General features: G+C 36.8%; 2 protein-coding genes and 1 long non-coding RNA gene across 6 annotated transcripts; 2 read left to right on the forward strand and 1 right to left on the reverse strand.

The window, feature by feature from the left end:
* Window positions 1–2789, forward strand: LOC116323835 (T-cell surface glycoprotein CD4-like). 2 transcript variants are annotated; one of them, XM_039620197.1, is made up of 6 exons: window positions 1–85; window positions 958–986; window positions 1381–1539; window positions 1628–1765; window positions 2317–2559; window positions 2637–2789. In XM_039620197.1, exons 1-6 carry the CDS (start codon window positions 69–71, stop codon window positions 2747–2749), a joined length of 699 nt encoding a protein of 232 aa, XP_039476131.1. In that variant the 5' UTR covers window positions 1–68; the 3' UTR covers window positions 2750–2789. The 2 variants fall into 2 exon arrangements, with proteins under 2 accessions (XP_039476131.1, XP_039476132.1); XM_039620198.1 differs by lacking the exon at window positions 1381–1539.
* A 4147-nt stretch (window positions 2790–6936) lies between these two features.
* Window positions 6937–10999, reverse strand: LOC116323833. 2 transcript variants are annotated; one of them, XR_004199729.2, is made up of 4 exons: window positions 10935–10999; window positions 9686–9835; window positions 9198–9373; window positions 6937–9103 (listed from the first exon to the last, which is right to left on the reverse strand). It is a non-coding gene; the product is annotated as an uncharacterized LOC116323833 (long non-coding RNA). The 2 variants fall into 2 exon arrangements; XR_005614975.1 differs by having other exon boundaries at window positions 10930–10992.
* A 3533-nt stretch (window positions 11000–14532) lies between these two features.
* LOC116323832 lies at window positions 14533–19566 on the forward strand. Of its 2 annotated transcripts, none has more exons than XM_039620195.1 (7): window positions 14533–14707; window positions 15636–15676; window positions 15958–16116; window positions 16205–16342; window positions 16994–17209; window positions 17315–17419; window positions 17531–19566. In XM_039620195.1, the coding sequence occupies exons 2-7, from the start codon at window positions 15649–15651 to the stop codon at window positions 17695–17697; spliced, it is 813 nt and encodes a 270-aa protein (XP_039476129.1). In that variant the 5' UTR covers window positions 14533–14707; window positions 15636–15648; the 3' UTR covers window positions 17698–19566. The 2 variants fall into 2 exon arrangements, with proteins under 2 accessions (XP_039476129.1, XP_039476130.1); XM_039620196.1 differs by having other exon boundaries at window positions 17315–17410.
* The last annotated feature ends 208 nt before the right edge of the window (window positions 19567–19774 follow it).

The following is a 19774-nucleotide window of genomic DNA, read 5'->3' on the forward strand; positions in this document are numbered from 1 at the left end:
GTGTCTTTGTGCTCATGTTGTTGGTGAAGTGAAGCACAGAGAGGATTCATTAACTGCTAAAAGACAGAATGTGCTCAGAATTAAGGTAAGTGCTCAACCTGCATCTTAAAATTGAGCATAAATGAATTTGATGTGACTGTTGTGGAAAAACGTCCCTTTTTGTTTGAACTTGCTGGCAGAAGCACCAGTATCAGAGCAAATACAGTTTAAATATTTAAAGAATAAAATGATTAAATCTCATTTTCACTCCTGCTGTATATAGATGGTTTAATATTTCAGGGTAAAAGACTTAAGTTGTAAACTTGTGTTTTTGTCAGTCATTGGAATTAAACACCAAAAATATTCAATTTGTTTAGCCCTAGCATGAATTTTGGCAGATTCTTTGATGCAAATGAGGTAAAAAGATCTTGAGGAAAATGAGGGACTTTTTCATTATTAGATTTTGACTCTCTCCCTTTACTTGAAACAAAACTGTGCAACCAATTCTTTTTAAAAAGCTTCTCCTTTCGACCCTGGTGCATATAGATGGTTTAATATTTGAGGGTAAAAGACTTTTAAGTTGTAAATTTATGTATTTGTCAGTTATGGGGAGTAAACACAAAATATCTTCAAATGACCCAAACTAGTTTCATGTATAGCTGTAGATGAATTTTGGCATTCTTTGATGTAAATGAAATTTTACTTTATGAGAATTGACTTGATCACTTTACTCAAAGCAAAACTGTGCAACCAATTCCTTTTAAAAGCTATTGTTTCAGACAAACTAAAAGCCACAAAGAGGTATTTTTTTTACAAGATTAATATTTTTAATAAGTGACACACAGGATGGAAGTAGATCGAGGGTGTGGTGGTTTCTTGGTAGAATTTCTCTGTGGCCATGTATGAAGTGAAAATCTTCATGTTCAATTTGTTTCATAGTTTTATCTCAACAGTAAAACTTTTTTTTTAAACCCTCAGAATGAAGATGCTGGTGTGGTTTGTGTTTGGTGAGTAAAGATACTTCTGGAAAAAAATACTGTGAAGGCCTGAACAGACTGAAAGTGACGTCTCAGTAGTGGGAAGGGCATGAAGGAAAAGTAAAACTACAGAATAATGAGTCACGATGGGAAAGGAGAGGGCAGTGGTCACTTCGGTGGCCACCACCTTTTAGACCTTTCCTGTTTTGGAAGTTGCCTTGTTGTTGCCTTTCTGGTGTTTCTCATGTCATTTTGATTTGGACCAAAGCTGGTGAAATGGCTTCAAAATGGTTTTTGCTTTCAAACGGGAGAGATTAAAGTTTAACTGACTTTGTTATAATGGGATTATCAAGTGTTCCCTTAATTTTTTGAATAGCTTAGATGTAACTAAGGAGAGTGTTTGTTGACTCTGTCTTCTTTTCAGTGCTGGGTGCGCTCTCAGCTGCAGGTGAAGTTTTTGTTGCAAAAGTCGGGGGGAAAGTCACATTGAACTGTGGGGTCAGCAGCTACACAAACTCTCTGCGTTGGTATCATGGAAATGACTTTCTTCATAGTGTTCCTCAGAGAGGCCTAACTCTCAACGGTACTTGAGTATCTCAGAATACTTAACAGTAAACATCAGTATATGATGATTACATTATATTAGAACATGTTTTTATTTTCTATGTTAGGCACTGTTGAACTTGTGCGGAGGTCAGTCGTGAGACAGACGGATCTGGAAATCTCCAGTGTGAAAGAAACAGATGCTGGACGGTTCACATGTTCTGCAGATTTGACACGTCATGAACATTCACTTTCTCTGTTCTCAGGTAAACAGTTGTGCGGTTTACTTTTGTAGGTCAGTTTTAATGGAAAATAATATACATCAATTTAAAATCTACTTTTTACAAGTGCACACACACACAGGAACATTCCAGCAATTTTACCATGAATTTTAGGGGACAAATCAAAGTAGCAGAGAGCAAAATCCAGGTTACACTACTGAACGTTCAAGTTCTACATTTCCCATAATCCAACATCCATCACAAACATTTAAATTCCTGTTAAACGTTTGTACTCCATATGAACATCATCAGAAACTCCCTGAACAGAGGTGGACTCAAGAGGTGGGCAGGGATGGGCATGGCAGGTGTTTAAGTTAACTTAGTTTAAAAAGCTTATTGTACAATCTGGCCTAAAGTGTTTTGCAGTGCAGAAAGAAAGGTTACCATTTTCCCACTTAGTTGTAGTAAACCATCGTCTTTTTCTGATGTTATGAGTTTTTTTCATGTGTCTAATGAATTTGGATCAAGTCCTTTGTTCAGCATGGCCTCCTCTTACTCTTTATGCTTCTCACTGTATCCTCACCTCCTGCTGACAGTGTCGGTCTCTGTCGTTCCCTCTGCTGATCTCCTGCTGGGCAGCGAGGCAACGCTCCAGTGTGACGTGAAAGGTCTCATTGAAGGTTGTGAAGTGAAGTGGAAGAGCCCAAATGTAGATTCACCTGAATGGTCACCAACAGCTCAACTCAAACCTGTAACAAGCTCACATGATGGGACCTGGCAGTGTATCATCACCTGTGGCAGCAATCAGCTTAGTGAGGATCTGACCATCACAGTCCAAGGTAATAGACAGATACCGGAAATGAAGACTCCTGTTTTTGTGATCAAAAAACAAACAAACGTGTGTTTTCCTTTCCAGAGCCGCCTCCTACAACATCAACAACAACAGCTTCACTGTGCAGCTCGAAGGATAGCCCAAAGACCATCTTTGCCATTGTGTGCTCAGTTTTGCTTTCTTACTTCCTGCTGTGATTAATTGTGTGGATGCCTCAAGGCGGAGATGAGCATCCGTTCTCAGACTGGGAGGCCTGGGTTCAAATCCCGCTTATGGCAACATTTCTTTCAGTTAACAGTTAAACTTTTTTAACTTTTTTCAGCAGAAATTCTGCTCATTCACCTCTTTTCAGCAAAATTTTCAGCCTTTTCACCACTTTTCAGCACAAATCCCATCTTTTTCAGCTGTTTTCAGCAAAAACCTCTTTTCAGCAGAAATTCTGCTGATTAAACTCTTTTCAGCAGAATTTTCAGAATTTTCACCTCTTTTCAGCCTAAATTCTGCTTATTCACCTCTTCTGCAAAATTTTCAGCCTTTTCACCTCTTATCAGCACACTTCTCAGCAGCTTCTGCTCATTTCAGCAGAATTGTCAGTCTCTCCACCTCTTCTTTGTGAGCATGAGTTTGGCTCAGAGAAATGAATAGCTGCCTTGAGACCAGGAGGGCCAGGTTCAAATCCTGCTCAGGGCAACATTTTTTTTTTCACCACTTTTCAGCAAAAATTTCTCCGTCTTTACCCCTTTCAGTATAATGTTTTGCTTTTCACCTCTTTTCAGCAAAAAACTTCTGTTTCTTCACCTGTTTTCAGCAGAATTTTCAGTTTCTTCACCGCCATACAACTTTTTGCAACTTTTCAACTTTTTGAGCTTTTTTCAGCAGACAGCTTCAGCGTTAAGGCATCCACACAGCATTTTCGCAGGAAATGCAAATTTTTCTAGTAAATAATTGTTTTTATGTCAAACTGTGTTCTTATGTGTTCATTATGAATTTCCTATTTTTTTTCTTATTCTACGTAACTATATTAAAAGAGGCAAAATCTGCTCAAAATTGAGGGCACAAACTACATTTTTAATAGAGGTAATATTTTGTAAAGTGAAAGTTAATTTAACGTGACTATCCTGGAAACACTTTCTTTTTGTTCTAAAACAGTCCAAATTACTAGCCGAGCCACCAGTTTCAGAGCAGACTGAATATTTAACGTCTTTCATGAATAGATGCATGTAAGGAGTCTTAAGCTAGAAGCTTTTAAACAAGAAGAAACATCTATCAGACAATCTGAGGATGGTATAAGTAATAATATAAGTATTTCCATCACAAGGAAAAAATAAGAACTTCTTAATTATTATGTTTGCCACAATTCTGACTTCAGTTTCTTTAAAGTTAGTCTACTCCTCAAGTGAAGCTGGATAAGTATAAACATCTGTCACGGCAGGGTGCGCCGGTGTGTTTTTTGAAACAGGACCCAAAAGCAGATGTGGACGAGGAGTTGCAGGTTTAAACAGAAAGCGATCCTTTATTTGGATGATAGCAGGAGTTAAACATGGAACCCTAAGCAAACTAAAAAACAAATACTATGAAGTTCTATGACTATGACAAGGACAAGGACAAGGACAATGGTGGAGATAACAGACGACCTGACAACAACATTCAGAAAACAGAGGACTTAAATACACACATGAGGTGATCAAGGGAAGTGGAGACACATGAGAACACAGCTGACTCGAATGAAACATAATGACAATCCAGGGGAGAGTAACACTAACTACAATGAACAAAGAACAAAGAACACCAGACTCTTACAAAATAAAACAGGAAACACGGAGACATAGACATGGAGATAAAACATGACATGAACTTAACATAGCCACATAGACATGAAACAGACACAGGAACCAGGGAGACTGGGTACAAGGGGAGATGACAGAAATAACTAAGAAATAAGGTCTGAACAGCAACCTACAAATTAACTAGATTGAAAATGAATACAAAAATACATAAAACTCAAACACTGTGTCACACGACCCAGTACCGTGACAACATCTACCTTACCTGGGAGACTGGCCGAGCTGATAAACTCTGAACAGGGAAATTATGGCCCTTTATACACACAGGGGCACACACACACACTATGGAGGGTATGGCCGGGTATTTACTGGTTCTTCTTGGGTCTAGTTTTAAATAAAATAGTTTCAGTTCATTTCTCTGAAAAATGTTCCCTTAACTTGATTGATTTATTTCTGGTGCACAATCTGCTGCCTGACTGCAGATCATTTATAAAGTAATAAATAGACACTGTTGAGACAACAGCCTAAACGTGAAGCAAGTAGGTGTTTCTGCAGAACTGCATACATTCATTTACTTTGCACTTTGAAGAACATGCCTCTGCATCTCAGGGGCTTTATGTGGTGAGGTGAGGGGCAGGAAGTTGGTTTCCTTAATGTATAACAGAAAACATAAATCATGCATGGGAAACTAACATTTATTATTGTATCTGTATTTTGGATTAAACAGGCGCTGGGGTTTCAGTTTATAAAACATTGTTTAGGGTCATTGTATGAATGTATAACAAATGTATTAAAAATCCATTAAATTTTAATTTCACCAGATTTCAATAAACTTAATGTTTTACATGGAAACTTTACATCAAATAACTTCAAATCAGCAATTTGGGGAGAAATAATATCGATTAGTCTGATATCTCACTGTCTAGAAGCCACAAACAGTCACTGCACAGGACATCGTCAGCATTTTTGCAGGGAAATTTGGTAGCATCATTATATTCACATCAAACACTCTGATCTGAAATTTTTACAACGAATTTGCACCACATTTGGATTTGATTTGAAGTTATGCAGTGTAATCAATGTGTGTGATGATTAATTTCCATACTAGACTAAACTTAAACATCCATATGTTAGATTAATTTAAATGCTTCGGCTCAACCATCCAAAGTAATGGACAGTGGACAAAAGAGGTGAAGAAGAGAGTAAGGAAAGGGCGGAGCAGCTGGAGGCACAAATGTAAGGGAAAGTTCACAATATGGTAGTCAGACCTGCTAGAATGTATGTTTTGGAGCCTGTGGCACGGACAAAAAGAAAGGAGGCAGAGTTGTTAAGATTTTCATTGGGAGTCGCCAGAATGGACAAGACTATTAATAAATAGATCAGAGGGAAAGCTCAGGTTCAGTGGTTTCTAGACACAGTGAAAGAAGAAACCCTGAGATGTTTTGGACATGTTAAGAGGAGGGGTAGTTGATATACTGGACAAAGGATATTTAAGACAGAGATGCCTGACAAAGAGGAAGGAGGACATGTAAATGGTTGTTGGGACAGAGGAGGATGCGGAGCAAATCATGTGCTGTGGGATGTGTGACAAAATGAGCAATTCAATCTCAGCAGCTCCTCTTCAGCCATCATAATCTTGAATCTTTACTGTATGCAGATGTTTCAGTGCATCACTCTATTACAAGGAGACTGGAGTGTTCCATTTCCGTTTTTACATCATATTCTATTTAACTGTCAGGCAGAGATATGTGGTTGGAATTACTTGACAATGGTTAACCACCATAATCACATTAACCACTGCCTATTGTGGTTAGCATTGTTTGCATCACAAGTGCGTCACTGTGGAAAATGTGCAGTTTTAAATTGCAGTTTTATAGAAAGTAAAACACAGTAACCCACTGATAATAAATCAGCTTGAGCAAATGTGATGGAGAAATGGTTACTGAGAAAAATGAATTTTGAAAACTGAATTGGAATTTGAATCTTATAGTTATACAAAACTTATCGTTTTGTGGCTTATCACTGAAACAAGTGTCATAATAAAGTGAGTCTATGAGTAACTTGTGGATGGAGATGTGTGAGTGGTGGTGGTGTGGGCTTGCATTTACATTCTGGCTTCATTCACCACATGAACCACCAGCATTGCCATTTTCCCTTGACTTTCCATACAAGTCCACACAAGCTGACACAAATTTGGTTTATTTATTTATTTTATATAAATTTTACATTTTTGTGTGCAAAAGACTTCATGAATATATGATATATGATATAAAAATCATTTAGCATGGAAAAGTCTTTAAAAGATTATCGTGCATAACATTATTTTGAGTTCAATTTAAGTCAACTTAGGGCAACTCGGACTGTGGGATGAAACAGCTGAGGAAACACACACAAGCACACTGAAATTTCAAATTCTGCACAGTAAGGTATTTTATAAAAAAAAATATTTTTCACAATTATGTAAAACACCACAACCTGTCTGTTCCTTGGAGGATGCAGTCCTGTAAAATATAATGTTTAAGCTAACTGTGTAACTGTAACAAGTGAGGCACATATACATTTCGCTCATAATTAATAAATCATCAAGTCAGCTTTCTGTCTGATGTAATTATTTAATAGAATCGTTCACTACTTTCTTCAGTAAAGAACCTGTGTGTTGGTAAAGCAGCTGGTGGGAAATACATTTCAACGTTGTTCTTATGTAGATTTGAAATCAGAAGACAAAAACAGAGGGGAAAATACAAGGTTTGACTGAAAGTAACACACATGACAGACTCAGACACAGAAAATATAGAAAGAAGTTGACATTTAAAATCTAAAAATGCAGCACACAGTAATTCAAAGTCAAGTGGTTAACACTCAAATACAGTTTTTCAGAGAAGACAGATTTTCTTTTCTCAAAACTACAGTTACAAAACCCCTGACTCTTGTGGCAACACTTCACATACATCAAAATCGTTGGATCTGTCCTTGATCTGCATTTTACCATGAACACCACAGACTGCTCATTACTGTAAACTGCACAACAACACTGCAAACCAACCAGTTTAACATGCACTAAACTGAATAACCTAGTACAATGTTCTTGTGGAGCATTTAAATAACAAGAAATCATGTTTTAATCTTATATCAAAGCAGGTTTTCCCTTGACAGAGTTAAGAGTTTTTCATAAAAAATAAGATACTTCGTTTGTTGAGAGGTTTTGCAGTTTTTTTCTTTCTTTTTACAGTCATAATCTTTTCCAGATTAAACAGGAAAAGATTATGTGAAGATGATAATAAACCCAAAGCAGGAGAACACTTTAACACTCGAGTAAGTAAGTTAGTTATAGTAAGTTAGTAAATAGTTATAAGTAAGTTACCAGAGAAAGGCCAGAACCCAGTCTCCCATGACAGAGAACCCAAGCAAACTGAGGCTTTAAATACATGAAAAAGACAGTCAGGGAGAATGGAAACATAAATGTACCAAGACATAGCTGAACTCAATCTAGAGAACAAGTCACAGGGAAGTAAAACTAAAGACAAAGCACAAGAGACAAAGAACTCAAAAAATAAAACATGAAGTAACTAAACAAACAAAAAGAATCAGCAAAACAGAGAAACACAGAAGAAGTGTTTCACGCAAAATTTTTTTTTTTTACTAATGTCAAGTAAAACAAAGACATAAATACCAAATTATGAGACTACATAATTCAAAAAATATAACTCTAAAACAGAACTCGGAATGCTAGAATAATCTTAAAATAAAATAAGGAAACCCAGTCAAATAGTAATCAAAACTCAACAATACCAAATATTAACGGCTCAAAAATGAACTGACAAAATCCACAGACTATGACAGTAAAAGCTGTCATGCATAAAGTTATGATCTGAACAACAGTCTGTGTAGCAAAAATACAGCTCAATAAGTCGAACGGTGGTTCATGGTTTTACCTTTACATTGTTACGCATCACTAGATCAGATAAGAAATGCAAATTTTATTGCACGGAAGTACAAAAGTAGTCCTATTAACAAGCTTTTATAGTTTTTTTTTTTTCATTTTTTAAAGTTGATTCATAAATCGTCATTAAGATGCTTCCTGTGAAGAGTAACTACTAGTAACTGGGTTTCAGGTGGTCAACAACCAAAGAAACTTTAGCTGAGAACACACTTCTTATATACATCAAGTAAAACTTTTAGTTGTCTCCTTTACAGCAATATTTGTAAATGTTTATGTTTGCATATTTTCTCCACATCTTTCACACAGTTTACACCCTATTTTCTCTGTCCCTTAGTATTTGCGACATCACCCAGCCTGGCGGCCGATGTTCAGCTACATCTGGTGCAGTGCTGTCGAATCTGCATCTTATATGCATGAAACAAACCAGAATCAAATCCAGAAAAGGGCCGAGAAGCAACAAAGTCAAAAGTTTATCAATGATAACTTGAAAGCAAGGTTGAGCCAAAAATACTCCAATAGAACAGATGACACCAGGAAGGATCATCAGAAAATAATTAAAGAAGAACAAAAGGAAAATTCGTACAATTCTTTGTTTTTCCTCAGTGGGCACTAAGGTGTCAGCAGCCAAGGCGTGGAAGGTCCATACTAAAAACAGGATGAACAGGAGAGCTGGAAGGAGGGCAAAAATATAGAGGATAAAAAACTTCTTGGAGACTACTATAGGAACTACAGTTGCAATACAAAAGATCCAAATTAAGAGAGAAACCAGCATGGATCCCTGAGTTTGTTTGCTGCACTTCAACTTTGGGCAGGTGATGACAAAACACCTGCAACACAAGAGAGATATCACAATAGTATGTTATTCTGTATGAGGATAGAGAATACAATGTCATGGAAGAACACACAAAGACAGACATTCACCTTTCAATAGCAATGTATGTCTTGAAATACCAACTAGCCATCAAACCAGCTATGCAAATACTGTCATCTTGGTCAATTACACGTCCTTTGTTCAACTGCCAGGAGAACATTATGCTGATGTGGACGAGATTGGCAATGAGGAGGTTAGTGAAATAGATCACATGCTCCTTTTTCACCTGCAGGAAAGATTCGTTAAAGTCAAATTTCTGCAGTAATAAACACAAATTGCAGAATTAAACATAGAAATGTTTACATCAGATGATGCATGAACAAGGAGATTGATTTGATTTTGCTTTCTCTGCTGTTATTGCATTAAGCATCAAGCAAGTATTTACAAAAAAGAATTTAGACTCATAAAAACATTTTTTGAAAGATGAAAAACTGAGTGTTACAAAAGTGTACAATATAATTAATAATCAATACAGAACTGAGTGTTTTAACAAGTGTGAGAAAGAAAAAGAAAGTAGTAAGTGTAACTATTTACATACCAAGCAACACAACCAACAGATGACCAGTAAGGTCAAAGGAAGGCAGAACATGAAGTTAGTCCATATGATAAAACCAGAAAAATTCATCGCTTGCTGACTTTCGGTGTGAAACTGCTGTGAAAGATCCTTCATTCCTTTTCAGGAAAGAACCTGTTGTGTGGAATAGCAAGTTGTGCAACAGTGAGACTGTGGAATATTAACCAAATGATATTCATAAGAAATTATGGATAAAAAAACAGAGAATAAGCCAAATCTGTTTAACTAAAAACAAAAAAGAAAACAGCTGAATTTGTCATGCATTCCAGAGTTCTGGACCCAAATTCGAAAGCCAAGAAAAACACTGCAAGAATAGCCAAAATCCAAACCTGACCAGCTCAGACACGCAGGAAAATATAAAAGAAACTGAGACAAAAGACTGAGTTGAAGACAGAACAACATACAAGCAGAAACGCAATCTGGGGAAATGGACATGGCCGGGAAAAAAACAGGACACAGGTACAGACAACCCAGACAAAGTCCCAGGTGGGGAAATAAAAGTAAACACAAGACACTAACTACCAACAACTAACTACCAAAATAAAACAGGAAGTGAGAATCTCAATCAAATGTGAAAATGTAGACACGGAAATGAACTTAACACAGGGTAGTCGACACAAGCGCATCAGGCAGGAGATACTGAGGAAACGAATTAAACTCTAAAGCTAAAAACTTGTTGTCCCCAGCCAAGATCGAAACAGAATTTTCCTTCACAAGTTGTTTTAACAAATGAAAAAAATAGTGCCAGTGATTCTACTCCAACCAGATCACACTCGATTGATCCATAAATATTTAATCAACAGCACATTAAACCCTCTTGTGTAACTATAGCTATAATTGTATAGTTTAGATGTTTAGTAGCAAAAAACATCTCTGTAGTAAAAAAAAGGAAAAGTATGTAGATGTATCTAATTAATTGGTAACTGATTTTGTTGTATAAGCTGTTGTATATGTTTAATTTAGCCCTGTATAAGGAATCCCACAAAAATAAATTGTCTTCAGGTCCGTTAGTTAACCTGAGTATGAGATCGAGTTATACGTCACTAGCAACCGCATTTCCATCGAGTTTCCATTTGAGCAGCTTTCGTACTGTTAATGTTGAAACAGTGCAAGCACAAAGGATAAAGACAGAAAAAGCTTCTAGATCTTAAAATCTGGCCTGACTAACTACTCAACTAAAGATAATATGAATAAGTGTAAACATCAACCTTACTGGCTTCAGGACGACTTCCTGCTCAGCTTGTTTAGTGATTCAGTGATGTGACGCTGAAGTTTAGCTTCAGAGTGAAGCAGAACAGAGCGCAGAAATGTGGTTTATATACTTCACCCCACCCACTGATGGGTACACACACACACACACACACACACACACACACACACACACACACACACACACACACACACACACACACACACACACACACACTGTGGAGACTATTGTGAGCCAATTTGCAAGCGTCTATTCTCATGTTCTACATTGTTTTAGTTTTAAAATTCCACTTCAAGTATCTGACAAAGTTTAGAGACTCTAGTCACACTTGAGCAGGCCTCTCTCTGCCAGCATAACACAAAACAATTACTTGACAATGTTGATTTATTTTGTCGGCACAAACTGTCTGACAACTGAATCTGTGAAATTACTGAAACACTTTGTATTTTTGCTGACAGCCTGGATGTGAATAAATAATTTTTAAAATTCTCAAAGTTTACACGTAGCGTACGCCACAACTTCATAGGATTACAAATTGACCCATATTCATTTCCTTTGCATAGGTTGTCTCTGCAGTAGAGATGCTTTAGAATGAGATGGGAAGCTGATTTAGTGCATCAATAAGGATCTCACATTTTTTGATTTAGGTTTTGAAGAAAACTCAGTAAACGTAGCATAGCTGCCACATGACATAGACAACTGTGTGTGCATGTGGCATGGGATATGCATATATGATCCGAGACAGCTTTACTGGTTAATAGTCCATAGTCTCATAGTTTTAAGCCTCCGTGAAAATACTGACCCTTGACCTCTAGTGTTATATTCACATTTGTTCAGCACAGACACAGTAATGGGATGGTAGTGGCTTAAATGTAAGTGTTGTCCCGTAACAGGTCCTGCAAGAAGAGTTTTCTCAGATTATTGTCAGGCGCAAACTGCCAATTCACCACAATTATTCCTGCAATCAGGAAGTGAAAATAAAAAGAGAAGTTAGAGGGACCAAAAGGACAGATCACACTTTATTTATTCGAAATTGACAGACATTTATTTATTTGCCACAGCAAAGAAAGCACTTCTGTTCAAAAATAAAACACCCAGATACCCCCCACTCCCCTCACCAGAACGAAAGAAAACAAGTCGTTTTAGTTCTTCAGTTTTGGGTGTTTTTTGTTTGTTTGTTTATTTGGTAATACACATTTGTTAATCTATCATTTGTTTTCCTTCTATTTTTCACTTTAACATAACAGGTAGAGAAAGTGTCAAGGTGAAGTCACTGAGATAACTTAGTGAATGGCTCTGGTTACACTAAGCTGTGGCTGTCCAATAAAAGAGGAGAGGACAGGAAGCATGTTGTAATTATTTGCATGTTGTAATCATTTGCATGATTACAACATGCAAATAATTGAAGTCAGGTGTTCTAATCACTTCCACAGCCACAGGTGTATAAAATCAAGCATCATAATAATGTGATGGTGTGTTTATATGTCATGGCTTACCCATATGACTGGGTTTATAGAGTATCTTTCCTACACACACACACACACACACACACACACACACACACACACACACACACACACACACACACACACACACACTGCTCCTTTGGGTGTTGGAGCTGTGCTTCTTTCAGCTTGTTTTGTGTTTTGAAACTCTTCATAATTTTTGAATATTACAGTTTGAGTGTGAATTCTGCTGTCAGTGTTCGGGATTGGTTAGATGCTGATAAAGCCACCTGTTTGATGTGGACATGTGTAAGTGTAAATGAAGTCAGATAAGAAAAAAGAATATCGTGAGCATTTCCTGAGCTTTTTTTAAATTGCACTTTTAAATGATGTGTATCTGAGAGTGGTAAACTCAACATCTGAGGGAACTACATCAGCACACATCTAAGCTGTAATCTTTTCATGTTCAGTTTTACAGTCTTACACTTCTGGCTTTTTTGTTCTGTTTGTAGTGTTGTTTGATGTTTTCTTGATTCAGTGATTTAAAATCAACTGTATTTATAGTATTTAAAAAGTCGTGAGAAACAAATGATAGGAACCACACACAAAAACATTTGTGGCTGGAACATGAGTCATAGTGTTAGCTGTGATGTCTGCCAGCTTGTAGGTGTTAAAAACAACATTTATTACGTAAGCTGGTGACATTTTATGGTGCTGCGGTTGTTACATATACCAAACTTTCTAATCTGGCTTTTTCCACTTCTGTTGAACTCTTTTTAATTTCTTGTCTTAAATATTTGTTTGTTTTTTAGCGTTGCTTTAACAGCCCTTTGTGTTCCACGCAAAGTGACAAAAGTTTAGCATTTGGAGCAAAGCTCAGGTCATCACTCTGAATATAAATATAAATGATAGCACTTCCAGATTTTTTTTTAACCTTATTTGTGAAAGTGTTTACAGGTATAAATAGAGCAGGAATACAATCAGTGACTGTTGAAATAAAAGTATATCTTTCAAAGTTTTTATTTGGACATATTCTATTTTTTGCGGTTTTAGTACCTGGCCATTTTTAACCAGAGATGTTGGAGATCTTGTCAAGATTGATGAAATTATTAACACACAAAAGTGCCATTAGGTTTTCAAATAAAACTTCTGACTGGCAACAGTTTCATTTTTCAGCATTACAATGATCCCAAACAATTCATCTTTTGGCTTCATGTGACATATTCAATATTCAAATACAAAAACAAAATAAAATAAGTGTAGGGAAAACCTTTTTATTTTTCTTGTTTCAGAGAAGAGTGTTTTTTTCTTGTCCTAAAATTAGCACTTGCAGTATTACACGTATATGCAAGACAAACATTACCCATTTCACACAATAAATAGCAAAACCTTTCAGCCATCTAAGGTAAGCAAAGTGAAAAAAACTGTGTACAGATGACAGAAAAGGTGAATATTTCTTTTATTACTGCAGTGTGAAGCTATTCAGCCAAACTGATAAAACACTTAAAATTAACTCCTGCTGAGGTCTTCTTACTTTCACTTTCACTTTAATGCTCCTCATGCTTTCATACTATTGTACATAGATTTAATTGTTATATATTTTCCCTGAAGTGTCCTTTTTTCTTTTTCTTTTTCTTATTTCTTCTGTTATACAAATTTCAGAGAGAAAGGAAATGAGTCTCTCACTTTACATATTTTTATAAATTGGTACTTTTAGAATCCAATAGATGGAGGAAATTTTAAAATAATAAAAAAAAATGTGTTACAAAAAGAAAATAGAGCAAAAACTCAGCTTTTTTTGTCTGTTTTCTAAAGATTTTTATCTTGAAAAGAAAAAAGAAATACTTTGTTACTTCTGTTGTGATAAATAAAAAAACATGTCTTTCTGTAAACCAGTGTTTTGTGTTTTTCTTGACATGTTTTTCTCCATCTTATTTTACTGTCCTGGTTATAAAAATAATTGTGATAAATTGGTATCACTTTTCTGTGAGAATAATCTGAGCGCATGTCTCCAGTTGAGCGTTTTGTAAATGAGCTTTAACGTGACTGTTCCGAACTTCTTTCAGTTTTTTTTAAAGAGCTGCACGGTTTTGAAAATGCAATGCTTCGATTGCAGAAAGTGCAGGCACGAGAAGCAAACCCACAAAGATCTGGGGTTTGCGTCAACCTGCAAATTTCCAGAGTGCAGCTCTCTCTTCAGAGGCCTTCTGTGTTCTACACTTTTTTGCATCCTTGAGATCTTTGTTTTTGTTGAAGTGAAGCACGGAGAGGAAGGAAGATTTTTGCCTTCAATAGCTGAACTAAAAGACACAAAATCTGCTCAAAATTAAGGTAAGAGCTCAAGCATTTTCAAATTTAGTTTCATTGGTTTCTTTTTGTTTTATCTTGTAAAATGGATTTAATGTGGCTGTCCTTTCTTTACAAGCTTACTGGCAGAGGCAGCAGTTTAAGAGCAAATACAGACTGAGTAGTATTTCAGAACGAGCTGCATAAAGGAGTCCAAGTTAAAAGCATTTAAACAAATAATAAGAAAAAAAAAGTGTCAAATTTTGTTTCCAAAATTTGATGTGTACAATCACATTAATTTATGATGTTAAAGACATAAATTCACTCATTTTAAGATGTCAATGTATTTATTGAGATTAAATACAACAATATGAATGACAGAATTGAGAATCAGAATTTAGTTTTGGTCTCAGTGTGTTGATTACTGTAATTTGGAGTAATTGATTAACTTAGTTTTAAGCAAAAAATCTTAAATGTTAAGTATTCAATATAACACAAATTAATTGGATTTTTTTTTTTTTAAAAAAACATCTCAATTAAGGAAAATCAGTGAAACTGTGTATAAAGAAATTTCCATGATGTGGTCAGTTCAGAGGAGACAAATTTCTATTTTTCTTCTTAAAAACGTCTCATTTCTGATGAGCAGATAAAGTTACAGCAGCTTTACAGGAAACACCTTCACGTGAGCTGTTGGTTAGATTAAATTAAAGAGCCACAGGAAATGTTTGACTTTCTCAGTGAGACTCTTTTTCACTTTTTAAGTGTAGCGCCTGGTTTTATTATTTTTAACATTCGACACAGAGAGAGGACGGAAACAGAGCGAGGGCTTGGTGGTTTCTCTGTAAAGTGTTCATGTGAAGAAGAATCTCTCTGTGGCTGTGTATAAAATGAAAGTGTTCACTTTTAATTAGTTTTCTTCTTATGATTTCGTGTTAACAGTAATGTTCATTTGTGTTTTATTTTAAACCCTCAGGTCGACTTTCAGAATGAAGGTGATTGTGTTGTTTGTGTTTGGTGAGTGAATATACTTGTGAAGTGAATATTGTAAATAATCCTTTAAAACACTGCACACACATGTTGTAGATGGTGTGTGACCTCATGTTTAATGTGATTAAAAAATCATGTATAAAATTGTTTTTAGTGATCTCAGGTTCTTTAATGTCACTACAAGTTTATGACAACATAAAGAGAATATGATTGGTTTTGTCTCCATGTAAAGATGTTTCTTATATCCTCCTTTAAGGACACATTAATACAAGATGAGTATTTATTTAATTCATTTGCCTTCTTTTCAGTGCTGGGTGCACTCTCTGCAGCAGGGGAAGTTTTCTTTGCAAATGTTGGGGGGAAAGTCACATTGAACTGTGGGGTCAGCAGCTACAGACACACTCTGCAGTGGTATCATGGATATGACCTTCTTCATACAGTTTATCAGAGAGGCTACACGCGCAGAGGTACTTGATTATCTTGAAATACTTAATAGTTAACATCAATATGTGATGATTACATTATATTAAAACATATTTTTATTTTCTGTGTTAGGCAGTATTGATCTTGCATGGAGGTCAGTCATGAGACAGATGAATCTGGAAATCTCCAGTGTGAAAGAAACAGATGCTGGAGAGTTCACATGTTCGGCAGATGGGACATATCATGAACATTCACTTTTTGTGGTCTCAGGTAAACAGCAGACCCTGGAAAATATACAGCTACAAATAAATGTTCACATTTAATGGAACAGTGAGGGGTTTAACATATTAGGACTGTTATGGTTTCGTTTTCAGGATCCTTCCACATTACACTGATAATCAGATTAATAAAAACACCACTGCTGTGAAATGAGGGGAATTTTTTTAAATGTGACTAATAGTTCTGTTACTATATGAGCTTTAACATAAAAGTGTCCTTATTTTCTGTTGTATTTGTTTTCAGTAAACTGCTGCTTAGAGAAAAGCCTATGGTGTGTTTCTATGTGGCAGTGTTGTCTGTATAACCAAATGATGAGAGAGTAACCAACAAACCTTACAGTCTGGCCTTCAGTTGTTTGAAATGCAAAAATAAGAATCAGTTTCTGATAAATAAATAGTCCAAGCCTGATCCTATCTTTCACCAACTACATCCTGTGATCCTGCTACAGTTAAATGTTTGGTGGTTTTATATCCATAAAATTCTGACAAGTGTATGAAATGGTTATTTGTCTATTAATATGCAGTGTAATATGTTTTGTTTTTTCTTAAGTCTTTCTCTCATGTTATAAAGCTGTGCCATGTGTCTAATGACTCCCCTTTCTCTCTCTGATTCTCACTGTATCCTCACCTCCGTCCTTCTCAGTTTCAGTCTCTGTGACTCCCTCTGCTGTTCTCAAGCTGTGTGATGAGGCAACGCTCCACTGTGAGGTGAAACATCTGCTAAAAGGTTGTGAAGTGAAGTGGAAGAGTCCAAATGCTGATTCACCTGAATGGCCATCAACAGTTCAACTCAAACCTGTAACAAGCTCACATAATGGGACCTGGGAGTGTATCATCACCTGTGATGGCAAACAACTGAGTAAGAGTATTACTATAAAGGGTAATACACGGGTGCATGGAATGAAGGCCCATGTGTGCATATGTGGTCAAAAGTAACATAAAGATGTGTGTTTTTGTTCTTCAGAGCCTCCAACTTCAACAACTCCACCAACCACCCTGAAGAACATCACATTATTTGTAACGAGTGTTCAGGGAACAACATGTACAACATGTATAACATGTATAACATGTGCGTCCGGCTTTTGAAAATGTCTGCAAATTTGATCAAAATGATGCTTTGCTGAATGTGTAACTCATTCTTGTCTTTCTCACTTTGTCCAATGATCTGTGTTGCATTCAGGTACTGCCAACGATTGCCCACTGGGACTCTCCTGTTGGATGTGGATTGCAATCGGAGTCTGCTGTCAGTTTGGGATGTTCCTGATTGTTTGTGTCACTGTCTTGTGTAAGTGCATGAGTAGAAGGATGGTATGTGAGGAAAGGCGTCCATCAAATGTTTCTGTATAGTGTTGATAGCTGTGGTTACAGATTATGTTGGTCTAACCTCTTCGCCGAATGTGTAACTGATCAGATTCATAGTTTCACTACACCAAGCTCTTACAAAGTCCCGGACACTTCACAACTGGCAAAAGTCTAAATGAGTGTCTCGGATTATCTATTACACTCTTCAGTAAATCAGTAGATGTACAGATGAAGTATTTGTTTTGTTTCCTGGGCTTTGCTGAGTAAAACTGAGAACCACCTGAAATCTCTCAGACATCTGTTCAGGCTTTTCTCCCGAATTACACTTTATGGCCAAAAGTATTTATTCATCTGCCTCCAAACCCACATGAACTTGAGTGACATCCCATTTTTAATCCATAGGATTTAATATAATGTAGGCCCAACTTTTTCAGTTATAACAGCTTCAATTCTTCTAGGAAGGCTTTCCACAAAGTTTTGGAGTGTGTTTATGGGAACTCTTGACTGTTCTTCCAGAAGCACAGTTGTGAGATCAAACACTGCGATGAGAAGGCCTGGTTTGCAGTCTCCGCTCTAATTCATCCCAAAGGTGTTCTGTTCAAAAGTTCTTCCACACCACAGTCGCTCATCCATGTCTTTATAGACCTTGCTTTGTGCTGTCTTGTAGAGTCATGTTGGAACAGGAAGAGGCCATCCTCAAACTGTTCCCACAAAGTTGAGAGCATGAAGTTCTCCAAAATGTCTTGTTATGCTGAAGCAGTAAGAGTTCCTCTTGCTGGAGCGACCAAGCTCAACTCCTGAACAACAACCCCACACAATAATCCCCCCTCCACCAAACTTTACACTTGGCACAATGCAGTCAGACAAGTACCGTTCCCCTGGCAACCTTTAAACCAGACTCATCCACTGGATTGCCAGATGGAGAAGTATGATTTGTCACTCCACAAATCATGTATCCATTGCTCAAGAGTCCAGTGGTGGCATGCTTTAAACCACTGCATGTGATGTTTTGCATTGTGTTTGTTGATGTGAGCCTTGGATGCAGCTGCTTGGTTGTGTAAAACCCATCCCCTGAAGCTCCCTGTGCACTGTTCTTGAGCTAATCTTAAGGCCTGAAGTTTGGAGGTCTGTTGCGATTGACTGTGCAGAAAGTTGGACACCTCTGCACACTACGAAGCTCGTCCTCCGCTGACCCTACCCTGTGATTTTACACGACCTATCACTTTATAGCTGCATTGTTGTCGTTCCCGATCGCTTCCACTTTGTTATAATACCACTAACAGCTGATTGTAGAATATTTAGTAACAACAACATTTCACAACTGGATTTGTGGCAAGGTGGCATCCTATCATGGCACCACACTGGAATTCAATGAGGTCCTGAACACGACTCGTTGTTTCACAAAAGTTTGTAGAAGAGGTCTGAAAGCTTACGTGGCTTATTTTATACACCTGTGGCCAGAGAAGCGACTAGAACACCTGAATTTGATGATTTGAATGCGTGAGGGATTGCTTTTAGCATAATGCGTATGTCACAAAAAACTCCTTCAGGGAACAAGTCCCAAACATTAGAGCAACTTTGTTGTTGCTTCACTCTTTGTGCTAACTCTGACTGTTGATTTCCACTGCCATCAGTAGTCACCTTCAGTCCCCTCCTCTGTCTTTGGACGATTGCAGCTTGCTGTCATCACTTCAGCCTCCTTGACCTGTTAGAGTAAAGAGATAGAAAAAAAGAAAAGAAAGAATAACAACTGATGTGTTTTACAGAAAGAAAGCAAAGCACCAAAACAATTTATTTTCCTTTGGTTTGGAGATTCATGTTTTGTTTTATTTTACTTCAAAAAAAAAAAAAAAAAAAAACTTTGTTACTTCTGTTGTGATAAATAAATGTCTTTCTGTCAAGCTGTGTGCTCTTTCAAGTTTTTGTTTCTGATATTTTTTCTCTAGTTTTTGCTCTATAGGTTGTCAAAAACAGTGGATAATCTTAATGTTAATTGGTCAGCTAAATAGCTTTTAGGGTTGAGCACATAAGCGCACACTCCAGCCATACTAATCTTGTATTTGTGAGGGGCAGCCAATCAGAAGAAAGTTTTCTCAAGGTGGGTAAAGCTATCTATTAGATA

This window comes from Oreochromis aureus, linkage group 11 (assembly GCF_013358895.1).
Source record: "Oreochromis aureus strain Israel breed Guangdong linkage group 11, ZZ_aureus, whole genome shotgun sequence".
Lineage (NCBI taxonomy): Eukaryota > Metazoa > Chordata > Actinopteri > Cichliformes > Cichlidae > Oreochromis > Oreochromis aureus.

Bases quoted from the DNA above. Each gene is read 5' to 3' on its own strand.
- LOC116323835 (XM_039620197.1), top strand. The intron at 987-1,380 runs GTGAGTAAAGAT...TCTTCTTTTCAG, and splicing joins GCTGGTGTGGTTTGTGTTTG to TGCTGGGTGCGCTCTCAGCT. The intron at 1,540-1,627 runs GTACTTGAGTAT...TTTCTATGTTAG, and splicing joins GAGAGGCCTAACTCTCAACG to GCACTGTTGAACTTGTGCGG.
- LOC116323832 (XM_039620195.1), top strand. From the start codon at position 15,649: ATGAAGGTGATTGTGTTGTTTGTGTTTG. The intron at 16,117-16,204 runs GTACTTGATTAT...TTTCTGTGTTAG, and splicing joins GAGAGGCTACACGCGCAGAG to GCAGTATTGATCTTGCATGG. The intron at 16,343-16,993 runs GTAAACAGCAGA...CGTCCTTCTCAG, and splicing joins TTCACTTTTTGTGGTCTCAG to TTTCAGTCTCTGTGACTCCC.